Here is an 11909-nt window from a genome sequence, read left to right on the forward strand (position 1 = left end):
ATGTTTGGGGACATTGCGGCTAAAAAATAGGCTTAACTTGGAGTAGTTTATTTTCTGACCTTACATTTCTTCAAATATTTGTAGAACTGAAACCAAAGATTTTACTTTCCCTACTTCTGCTTTACAAAAGATGATACAGTCATTGGCAAATAGAAGGTGAGTGATTGGAGACCCAAATCATATTATTTTCACTCCTTCAAACCGACCCAATGACATTGCTTTGTTTAATAGTTGAGTGAGAGCCTCCATCCCTAGTATGAACAAATACAGAGAGATAAGATCTCCTTGTCTTAATCTTCTTTTTAGAAAAAACTGGCAATGAAATTGACCAACTATTTTTATAGAGAAGGCTGTAGATATACACTGGTAAATTAAATTGTACCATTTGTTTAGAAATCTCATCTTGCTAAGTAGATGGGATAAGAAAGACCAACCCATACGATCAAAAGCTTTTGACATGTCTAATTTAATAGTCATGTATTTCTTACCTTTGGACTGAGATTTCATCTTTTGTAGAATCTCCTTCACTAGCAAGACATTGTCTGAGATTTATCTTCCCTTCAGGAAACCCAATTGATTTGGTGATATTAAGTCTTGCAGAATCGGCCTTAGGCGCTACACCATCCATTTTGTGATAATCTTGTACATAACATTACATAAGCTGATCGGCTTGAAACTAGAGGCATCACGGGCTTGTTGTTTCCTCAAAGGTAGGGGGAACTAAGAATGAGTCCTTCTATTGAGGAGATAGAGTTGGGGGATTTATGCCATTTAGTGGAATTGGATTAAAGACTTCTGGAAGGCCTCCCATTTGTAGAAGTACTTCTTTGAAAGTATTGATTATATAATCCCTATTAAAGGTCTAGGAGCCATTCGAACATTTTAGCCAATCAATGGTGTTCTTGGAGTTTTTAAAATTGGCCATATGGTGAAAGAATTTTGTATTTCTATCTCCTTTTTAAGCTACAACTCCCTTGATTTCACTTTCCACAATTACACTTCTTTAACCAGCCAATAGTTATATTGGTCTTTAAGAGAGTGCAATTCCTACTGCTCTTCCCTTGACGGAGCCCTCAGTTGTAAATTTGTTATTTTCTCTCAATGGAAAGAACCATAAAAACAAAGCTTGGGGTATAACTAATTATAGCTCAAATGCGAATTATTTCAGCCTTGAAATCATTTTGCATTTAAACACGTAGAACCATTCTGAGCATTGGAATTTCTATTTTTTTTTTCTAGTACACGTCTTTCAAATGAACCATATACAGGGCATCCGGAATATTGTATCATTTCAGGCTGAGTCCTCCATATGGGTCCAATACAATATTCCAAATGTACAGTGTAAGATGGAATTGTATGGTCTACAAGAAAAGAAGTCTGTATATATGTTTATTTAAAGTTGTTTCATTTTACAACAAGTACAAGAAAAGAAAAGCACCATTCGACGAGAGATTGAAACAAACTGTGACCGCTATCTCAGCACTATATCTACATTGAGGCCTTTAAAACAAAACCATAAACTTTGGTGAACCCGACAAAAATCAGGTTTACCGGCTGCTTTGATTTTGAAACAAACAAAAGTAAATGATTTTGGTGAACCCGACAAAATCATATTTCCGAGGATAATGGTCTCGTGAACATCTCAGAGCATCTCGTGGAGGCAGATGTTAAGCTTTTGGTCTCTGCTTCCAAGGCCCATGGATTAAATAAACTATAAAAGCCCAAAACCTGCGCGCCTATTGCTGTGAACAGAGAGGTCTTTTACTTTTAGACTTTTATCCTTCGACCTTTCTTGATTTTTTTCTCCTTTTTTATGATTTTACTTTGAGTATGAAAAGAAATTAAGAGAGATACCTTACTTGACTTAACCACCAAGGCATCTTAAGGTTCCTTCTTAGCTTTTTATCCTCTCATCATCTTTAATTATTGCTTTAATTTACAGTTTAGTTTATATGGATTCCAGAGCACTCTGTTTCTTTGAACTTTAAATTCATATAAAAAGCAAATCGTTTCTGAAAGGCTCTGAAGTTAGCGATCTTCTCTCATCATTATTAAATGGCGATGGGTACCCTGTATATGACGGTGCCTGCTGTGGCCGCTGCAATTGGATTCTATTTCCTGGAGACCACCCAATCCAAATCTAAGAAGGTGAATTATATTTCTCTCATTTCTTCTTGATCCTATATACATACACACGTACTTTTGCCATGTTAATGGATTTCTAAAGCGCTAGTCTTCTGTTACATGAATTAATTCAGCATTTCGAGGGTGGATTTCAAGCCTCTCTGGAGAGGTTGGTTTCCAAAGCCAGGGAAGGGATGAAGACGGTTCGGCCACCAAAACTTGCACCTGAGTTTGACGGATTGCATTCTTTCGAGACCTTGGTGACTCGTTAATTTCTCTCACCACGCTGTGCATAATAAATTTTAATTTCGAATTTAAATCGTTTTTTATTAATAATTTAGAGGCATATATTTTGTGAATCTGCGTTGATTGAGCCGCTTTCAAGAAACTAACCAAGATAAGATAGTTTCACCCCAAAGTCGATTTTGGGTCTCTCTAAACAGGCTCAGTTTGGAAGTACTATAAATACATGTACAGTATAAATATATACAAAATAATATAAAATATAAGATTTTGCATTCTATATATTTACATTTGTGCTCCTTCCAAACTGAGCTTAAACTTATTTTCAACTTTCCAGATTTTTACCAAATCTCAGCTTAACACCTTTTAATCGTTGCATGGAAAGTGGAAACACTCCCAAACGGCTACCCAATATCTTGATTCTTGAGAAAAGAGCAAGATCCTTAACATGTTTATTATCGAACAATCAGACACTGACAGGCAAGCAATCAATTATAATCGGGTCGTACCGGTTAGGCCTAATAAGTCCAATTAATAATGGGTCAATTCTGCGTCTATTTGGTTTGAGTAGGGATCATGTCTGTTCAATGCAAGACTGCAAGAGACTGTTCTAATAGTGTAAGCATGGACTTGTACTTAAGTTTCAAAGTATTGAAAATGTAAGATGTATGGGGAAGACAATTTTAAGAGACCTATCAGAATATACTTTAGATATGCATTAGATATATATGAAAAGTTAAAATACCTATAAATGTGTGAGGAAATTCAAATATATCCTAAAAAATATATTATTAACAAATGTAAAATCCATACTTACAATCATTTAATTGTAAATGATTACGATTAATAACTGTTGAAAAATGATAGAATAAATAAAATGTGAGAAAACAAAAAAAAAAACTAAAATATGAATGTGTATACATCAATTTTCAAATAACCAATATAAATGTTATGTGTGTATATTAATTTATATTAATATTTATTAGTATATAAATTTTAAAAATTAATTCTAGCATTTATTAATAAATATCCATGAAAAAAAGAGAAAATTTACTTAAAAATCATAATGCATATCACCATAGCAAACAAATGGGCATATGGCATAGTGGTGACTTATGGTTGTTAAAACCTAGTTACTAAGGCTCAAATTTTGCCATTGTTTAAAGTCTCTAGTTTTTATAATAAGTTACTAACAAAATGAAATTAATGAGACAGGATCATTAATTTGCGGAGTTAATGAGAGAGTATCATTAGTTTGTGGAATTAATAAGAGAATTTGAATTAGGCACTAAAATTTAAATTTAAAGTAGTAGTAATCGACTAATTAATGAAAGAAAAGTTATAATTAAATATAAAAGTAATTAAAGAGATTAATGAATGAAGAGCACCCGAAAAAAAAATCAAGTGTATCGGCCTATATTGTATCGGACATTCGGATTGTATTGTATCGGACTGTATCGGACTGTTTTGGGCCCATATTGATTGATACAACGCGAAAACAACCCATATTGTACCGGTGCGATACATACGAAAAGAAACAAAATGGACGATTTCTACACATTCCGCGTATCAGGCTCTTGTCAGATACAACCCAATATGTTGCAAATTTTAAACCTTTCTTGCACCGACCAAAGCCAAACTCATCTTCATCTACCCAAAGCCTACAACCTACCCCGAACCTAATCTACAGGCTCAGTAGGCTAAGAAAGGCACAAAATTAGACACCCTATAATTAGAGTCCATGACGGCTCAACCATCAATGTCGAGTGTAGACGATGCTACCGTGCTCAACACCCAATTACCTGAAGGACTTGTTCGCTTTTCATCAGGAACCTCCTTTCCTGGTCAAGTACATTTATATGGATAAGGAAACATTTATCCTAATTACATTTACCCATGTTAAGAAGGAAATCACTTACCTAGTAATACCATAAATAATACCTCTAAAAATCGATTTTGCCATAAATACCACACATTTCTAAAATAAGAACATGGATAAATTGATTAATGGGAACGCAATGCCATTTACCAACTCCCCCTACCTTTTTTAAAATCCCAAAAATAAACAGGGCCTGAAAGTGAAAATTCTCTTTGTTTGAAATTTTTAACCCAATCTAGAAGCTTTTGATGGTTCGACTGCAAGCTAACCTAGAGCTAGTTGCTGAACCATGTCCGTGCAACTGCACATGCTACACCAGAGAGATTTCGATTGTTTGGGAAAAACAGCTCAGGCTGTTTGGAGAGACAAATAAAGCATGGCTATCTTACGTCGCCCCTGCTTGAAAGCAGTTTTATTCCTAATATTTTTTTAGATAATCTTCAATGCAGTTTGAATCTAACAAACTAGTGAAAGCAACAGGTGATTACTTTTAAGGCTGCATTTGATAAGAGTGCAAACAATGAAGTGAAGCAAATTTATACTCAAGTTCAACTTTTCAAACATTTTGGTAAAAACATGTGTATTGTAAATGACAGCAATTACAAATCCTAAGACATGTTTCCATTCAAAATGGGAACATCCAAAATGGATGCAAGTCAATGTAGAAAGTGGATTACAGTCTTGGAATACGTATTTGTACAAGCTGAATTTTAGACCAACTCATCTCAGGACCCATATGATGTTCTGATGTTTCAAACATGTGACTGCAAATTGCGGGTGCCATATCCTTAAAACCCAGCTTTAATCATCCTCTATTATTTGAAGTATGAATTTTCCAAATCAAGCCAGCAGAATCTGAAACTCACTCGACTAAGCAATGTGAATGACTTTATAGTACTAGATCAACACCCACACAATCATCACCTGAACCAGCTATAGACATTGCACAATTCTCTTGGTATCCAACCTATGGAGGAGGGTTCCCCATCTCGCCTAAACACCAACCTTTGGAAAAGGTTGAACCATAACAGGATGAGCCCTAGTTTAGCATCTCCCTAGTAACCAAACCTCCAGTACAGACAACACACAACGTGGTTTGCTGATTACCACCTTAAAAAGAATAACAAGTTTTTCTTTTCTCACAACCAAGCAAAAATTCTGTCTAGTTTTGGAAGTTTAAAGAATGAAACTGTACATCATTTCAATAGACAGCATATACCTAGAACTCTCTATGGTTAGACCGAATAGGATGTAATCCATATAATCCAGTTAAGAGAGTTCCGACTGCCTTCTATTTCTTTCTTGCAATAGCAATGCACATCCACCGAGTAAGAAGCTATTATTTTAGAAATTTCAATTACCGATGACATAAATAATCCATTTATTGTACACAAAAAAAAAAAAAACAGATATATGATTAAAGAAAAGTGATCAGTGATTCCATGTCAGGATGCCAATGACATTAACTCTTGAGCATTTAAAATTTTAAATTCCACTACCATAGGCACCAAAGCATCAAATCTCAGCCTTAAAATAATAACACAACTCCTAGGATATCGGTGGATCCTAAACTTTGCCCTCCAAAATGAGGGAAAGAAAAAGAGAAAAAGAAGACTGACTGATTAAACCATACTGCACACGCAGCAAACCCACACGGCAGTTCCTAGATCTTAGAGAATCTATGGGCATAAAATCGCAGGAATAATTGATCTAGCAGATACAGGCATCTCAAACTACTCAATCTACTAATGCAGATGGTTTCTGTGAGAAAGGATGAAGAGATTTGGCTAATCTCTTTTTGTGAAATTTCGGACAGCAAAGGCTAAGGCCAAAATCAAGATGGGTACCAGGAACTGCATTATTTTAATCACAAACTGAGGAGTTTTATCGGGATTATAAGGTGTCTGTTGGGGTGGAATGTAGGTACGCTTCAGTGGAACGGTCGAGCCGTCAATCTCACCAATGTAGTATTTTTCCATCATTTCTCTTGCCGAATCACTGTGACCAACATCTTCAAAATCATTAGTTGCATCTTTTCCTGCAAGGTTTCAGAAATTCATGAGCTTGGTCAGATACATTTTGTCTTGGAAAGAGCTGCTCATATGACAGTGACGTTTCTAGGAAGTAAGGACCATCAACTTAAAGACTTTGGTAATATTGAAGGTTCATAAATGTAATATTGTAACCATTACCAGTTGCAGACAGCAAGACCTCATCGCCACCAGGATGATCATCCATAAATGAAGTAACATCATACACCTAAAACAGCAAAATCAGAAATACAAGTTATTTGAAGGAAAGAAAGAAGATGATACGAGGAAAGCTCACATATCATTACATGAGAAAAGCTACTCCCAAATTGTCCTTTGAATTTCATTATATTCCATGATATAGTTGACCTAGTCATGCATATGATAATAGTCATTGACATAGCAATATAGTTCCTTCTAGTTTCAATTCTTTAATGAGAACTCACCTTTTCCAAGATCTCATCTTACATGGGAAATATGGAATTCAAGAAGCAGTATAAAACCACCAAAATTGACTATAAAATTTACGTTAATGATGCAGGAGCCAAAGAGCCAAAACTGAACTTTTATGAATTTTTACACATTTCTATTTTTTTAGGTAATAGGTGTATTTTGGATATTTTACATGCTACATGTGGGGTTCAGCCTATTAGTTTGATTTGTCCAGTTGTAGTTAAGTTGCATTTAAATTCTCAAAATAGTCACGGAATTACTCATTTATTTTTCAAGTATGAAATCAAAATCATAATTTTGAGTTTTTTCAGTTTGAGGAGTTCCCTAGACAATCCACCATATTGTGATATGTGGCTAATGAACTTTGGAGATTATTTTCTATTTGAGAGATATTATATTCTTAAAGCCCCATAATGGTTCTAAGAACCTTATGATTGATTCCTAAGTTCTTCTTCTTCTTCTTCTTCTTCTTCTTCTTCTTCTTCTTCTTCTTCTTCTTCTCTCTTTCTCCTCTTTGTCTTCTCTTCTAAGTTTTCTAAATTCAGCCACTAACAGCCACCAAAGACCTCTGAAAAAGCAATTAACAACCATTTTTCAATATTGAACAGTTCCTTGATTAAACCTATTCAAGAGCCTCACCTAACAGCTTAAGTTTTTAGGTTGAACAGTTCCTTGAGAAGTCTTATTCTTAAATCAATTTCCTCCAATTTTCAACTCTCATACACTTTCTCTAGAAGAGGAATTCCTTTCTCTCTAAGTCATCCATACAAAATCTTGGCAAAAATCAAGTTCAATTCAGGTATTCCCTATATTGTAGGTTTGTTTTCACCCAATTAAAATAGTTTTCTAAAATTCCCACTAAAATCCTAGTTTTCAAAAGTTTCTAGTTTTGGGAATTCTCATCTTTCATGCTAAATCGTCTAAGAATCCCTCCAAATACAACACCTTCTTTAGTTTACCATTGTAACCACTCCTATGAAATAATTTAATGAAATTCCATATCAATATTAAGATATTGACTTTTTGTTTTGTCTCTAGAAATGTCGACATTAGCTCCCTATATTTTAAGTTCATTTTCATCCCATTAAAATAGCTTTCTAAATTCCCACTAAAACCCTAGCTCTCAAAGGTTTATAATTTCAGAAATTCTCATATTTTGTGCCAAATCATCTTAGAATCCCTCCAAATTCAACCACTTCCTTAGTTTAGTATCGTACTCCATTGAAATAGTTTAATGAAGTTCTATATCAATATTAAAATATTGACTGTTTTTGTCCTGTTTCTAGAGATGTCTGCATTGGCTTCCTAATCAAATCATACAGCAACATAGTCCTACACAATGCCTCAATTATGATCCACTTTGCCTGGACTTGCTCCTAGTCCCACCCCAAAAAACCCAAACCTTGGACTTAAAACCCTTGAAATCATCATTTGCTTTTCAGTTTTCCCTCAAACTTTTTACCAATCTGGCCTTGGATCATCATCTATCATTCTATCCTACATTAATTCGTATTAAAGCATGTCATCTTACATCAATTGGTATCAAAGCAACCAGCCCTACATCAATATGATATCACAGTAGTTGATCCTATAAAGTAGCATACCTTTTACTATTAACCCTGATCATGATGTCGCATTGATGATATCACAGTAGTTGATCCTATATCATAGCGTACCTTTCACTATTAACCCTGATCATGATGTCACATTGATGAGTTATTTCTGGAAGACATTCTGGAAACTTCTTAAAACCAAGTTGAAGTTCTCTTCTTGATATCCTCAGACCAAAGGCCAAACTAACATGATTTATATGATATTGACAAATTGTGATGTTTCTTAGTCAATGATCATATTTTTAGATGCGACTTTATCTTGCCTATAGCTCAATTTTCTTACAATGGATTGATCAACAGATCTACAACAAAGAATCATTTTGAGATGGTGAATGAGATACAACCCAGAAGGCCTGCTTTTGCTTAGGTCTTCATGAAATTCCCAAATATTGATAAGTTTTTAGGAAATCCCATCAAAATCCATACTTTCAACATAAACTTCCCCAAGAAAAAAAAAAGAAAAAAAAACATCCTTTGCATGAAATCAAATGCACTTAATACATACATCAAGGGCATGGAACCTCAAATATCATTTTTTTTCAAGTAATCAACTTCTGAAGATCATTATAATTTGCAACCAAAACTTGAGCCAAGGTTGATGTTAGGGGTGTAAGCCAGGTATCCAGTTTAAATAGCTTACACAGAATTGGGCCCAGGTCCCCAGGCTGGGTCAACTAAATTTTAAAAATTTTCAACCCAAGCACCCAAGTTGCACCCCCTAGTTGGCATGGGTAGTGTTCCTGCAACCACTGAACCTAATTATGACCTTATTGCTCAGTATCTACCTAAGGGCAGACTACTTGTATTAACACAATAAGCTACATACAATTATGTGCCCATTAAAAAAAGAGCTTCCTACAACTACATACAATAATGTTTGAGTTGTAGTGTTATAGTTGCCAGGTCAATCAGCATTGGCATTAAGGGTGACGGAATGTAATGTAAAATTCGATTTAGGTTTATCATATTTGCATGCCTTTGTTCTGCGACTCTTAGGTAAAAGAAATTTGAATTTTGATGGAAATTAAATATAATTTTTTTCAACATCAACTGTCTTGTTGTGCATTTATTTTTTTGGTGATTATTTTATGCATGGATTCTTTCACAGCTTTTGTGATGAGATTCAATAATTTAACTTCCTATAAAACATTTAGTGTTTGTCTTAATCCTTCTCAAATTTTCTTGAATATTTAATCCAATATGTGCAATATATCATGAAGCATTCCTCTTAGCTATATTTGCAACTATTAGAATTTTCAAACTTTGCTTACCACAAATATATTTCAGATCTTTACTATGGATTCCCAACTCAACTAAGCCCCGTCCCAACTGTACGGGGTCAACTACAGGAATTGTTTTCTACTATTCCACTCTATCTTTACCATGAATTCTATGATGCAAAATGTCATGTTTAAGTTGGGACTGATGTTAGATAAGTTTTTTAACTAGTTGTAAACCAAAAGAAATATAGAGCTTATTCCAAAACAAGATTCTTCAATACAGTTTGGCTTCCTTCCAAGAAAAGGAAAACAATTCCATCCACATTTAACATTGTGGAGAAAAGCTTTAGATGCGATTCTTAATTTTGCTCACATGGTAAAATTGATATACTGACTTTCTCATGTAGATCAACTTTATAAATGTATGCTTAAAGACAAGTTGCAAAACCCTTGTAATTCAACAACCAAAGAAACTAATCCATACAAACAAATAAGTAAAGGTTTGCTATTTCAATTCTCCAGATAAAAGATCTAAATGACCCAACAACTTCACACATGGTTACATGGTGGGGAACCCAAACAGGTTGTGTAATTCTTTCTCGAGGAAGCCAAAATTTAAGTCATCTAGAGAATACACTGAAGTAACTTGTAGGAAACATTTTTCCAAATACTTGCTAGATCATTTCAGTAGTAACTAAAGATGCATAGGATGGTGTTACAAGATGACCATGTTTTACAGGGGAGTGACTACAGGTTCCCTGATAAAAGGGAAACTGAATTAGTTGTGAGTAGCCCTTTTTTACTTTTTGTAAAAAAAAAAAAGAATTACAAAATTCTAAGGGGGCTAAACTAGTAAGGAAGCAAGAGAGAGTAGGCTGATGTGGACAACTGCATTTAGAAATATAGTAACAGATTTTAGTAGGATAAGAAACGCGTGTGTTGTTTCAAATGGTAAAAGGTGTCTTGAACTGTTAAAAAAAATGTAATTGTACTATTTAATTATTCTCAGGTAGAAAATAGGAGATTGCTGAATGACCAAATGCTTTGAAAGTGCTTTACATGAAAAAAAAAGAAAAGAAGATAATAAAAAAAAAAAAAAAAACACCTGGAAGTACCTATTCTGCATAATATATAAGCAAGATACCCCAATCCAAAGCATAGGTTGAAAATGCATACTCACCGCTTACTACAATGCGCATCTCACCAAATACCTACTTATATTTGGAGTGAAACTTCTTTCCTGGTTTACCCCCCCACCCCAAAAAATAGGTTCCTTTCATCTTAACCGAGAGCAGTGGTTCAATTGAGAAGAGAATTCAATCGGATCAACACTCTAAAATAATTGGAAGAAAACTAATATATCTGCCCCATTTCAAACCACTTTTCCCGCATTAGAGTTAGTCGCTCTTATCTATATGCCTTGAAACCCTAAAAACTATCAATTCCAGTTCATCCCTAAAATACCAGAAATCCTTTATAATTCTACCATTATCATAAAAGACTTAAGATCAAAACTGGAATAATAACGTGCTGAAGGCATACATAATCGATCACGAATTCATATTAACAATGAAAGATCAAACTGCTAGTTCAGCTCCAAATAGTGGATTTTTTTTTTCCATTTTTCAGAGATTGTAAACAACATAAAGAATCTCTTTACTTCAAATTAACTACAAAAAATAAACTTCTAAAATTAAATAGAGATAAGGAAGAAAGATATTGAGAAGGTCCAACACAAAATTAACACACACAGATTAACAAACATAGAAAAAACTGACCTTCCCAGAGATAATAAGCCAGCAATCTTTAGTTTTATTGTGCTTTGCGACCTCTTCAAACAAGTAAGTTTTGGAATCTGAAGCCATGACTACTTTGATACTTCCTTAAACAGAACAAAATTTCATATTATCTATTAAAATCGATCTTCGACATCGTTGATCAGAAAAACAAAAATACGAAAAAGACAGATGAAAGACAAGTCGGGGATTTGAGAAAGATGAAAGAGTGAGACGTTGTTGTAGTGGCTGAAACAATAAGCTCTTACAAAATCACCAACCCTCTTTCCCGGTCTCCCACAGTCCGCAGTCCGCAGTCCGCACGAAGAAAAGGTTGTTTCAATGTATGTGCTATCTATATACATATAACTTGAAGTGATATTTTAGATCTAAAAACCAACCCCAAACTTCGGTTAAATTACTGTCTTATCCTGGTGGAAATGACCAAAATGCACTTGGCACTTGCAATATTAAAGGCCCATTTCATTTATATAAATATGAGACTTACGAAAATTTTATTTTTGTAATTTATCTGAAAAAATCATATACTCCTTTTATGTGTATCGTTTTTT

At 34.3% G+C, this 11909-nt stretch overlaps 1 protein-coding gene and 1 long non-coding RNA gene across 7 annotated transcripts; one reads left to right on the forward strand and one right to left on the reverse strand.

Annotated features, from left to right (window-relative positions):
- Nucleotides 1-1514: 1514 nt before the first annotated feature.
- Nucleotides 1515-2483, forward strand: LOC148864349 (uncharacterized). Of its 2 annotated transcripts, XR_016109205.1 has the most exons (3): nucleotides 1515-1756; nucleotides 1964-2148; nucleotides 2259-2483. It is a non-coding gene; the product is annotated as an uncharacterized LOC148864349 (long non-coding RNA). The 2 variants fall into 2 exon arrangements; XR_016109204.1 differs by lacking the exon at nucleotides 1515-1756 and having other exon boundaries at nucleotides 1893-2148.
- Nucleotides 2484-5626: 3143 nt separating this feature from the next.
- On the reverse strand, nucleotides 5627-11702 carry LOC148864350 (cytochrome b5). Of its 5 annotated transcripts, none has more exons than XM_088977740.1 (4): nucleotides 11619-11702; nucleotides 11341-11440; nucleotides 6439-6505; nucleotides 5627-6284 (listed from the first exon to the last, which is right to left on the reverse strand). In XM_088977740.1, the coding sequence occupies exons 2-4, from the start codon at nucleotides 11425-11427 to the stop codon at nucleotides 6034-6036; spliced, it is 405 nt and encodes a 134-aa protein (XP_088833866.1). In that variant the 5' UTR covers nucleotides 11428-11440; nucleotides 11619-11702; the 3' UTR covers nucleotides 5627-6033. The 5 variants fall into 5 exon arrangements, with proteins under 5 accessions (XP_088833866.1, XP_088833864.1, XP_088833863.1 ...); XM_088977738.1 differs by having other exon boundaries at nucleotides 11341-11444; XM_088977737.1 differs by having other exon boundaries at nucleotides 11341-11444; nucleotides 11607-11699.
- Nucleotides 11703-11909: the final 207 nt, after the last annotated feature.

This window comes from Nelumbo lutea, chromosome 3 (assembly GCF_056320005.1).
Source record: "Nelumbo lutea isolate HS-2025 chromosome 3, American lotus-T2T, whole genome shotgun sequence".
Taxonomy (NCBI): Eukaryota; Viridiplantae; Streptophyta; class Magnoliopsida; order Proteales; family Nelumbonaceae; genus Nelumbo; species Nelumbo lutea.

What these genes read in the sequence shown, in the direction of transcription:
- LOC148864350 (XM_088977740.1), bottom strand. Translation starts at nt 11,427, where the DNA reads ATGGCTTCAGATTCCAAAACTTACTTGTTTGAAGAGGTCGCAAAGCAC. An exon ending in GGCTTATTATCTCTGGGAAG is followed by an intron (nt 6,506 to 11,340) that starts GTCAGTTTTTTC and finishes TTGCTGTTTTAG; the next exon opens with GTGTATGATGTTACTTCATT. An exon ending in GGTCTTGCTGTCTGCAACTG is followed by an intron (nt 6,285 to 6,438) that starts GTAATGGTTACA and finishes GAAACCTTGCAG; the next exon opens with GAAAAGATGCAACTAATGAT.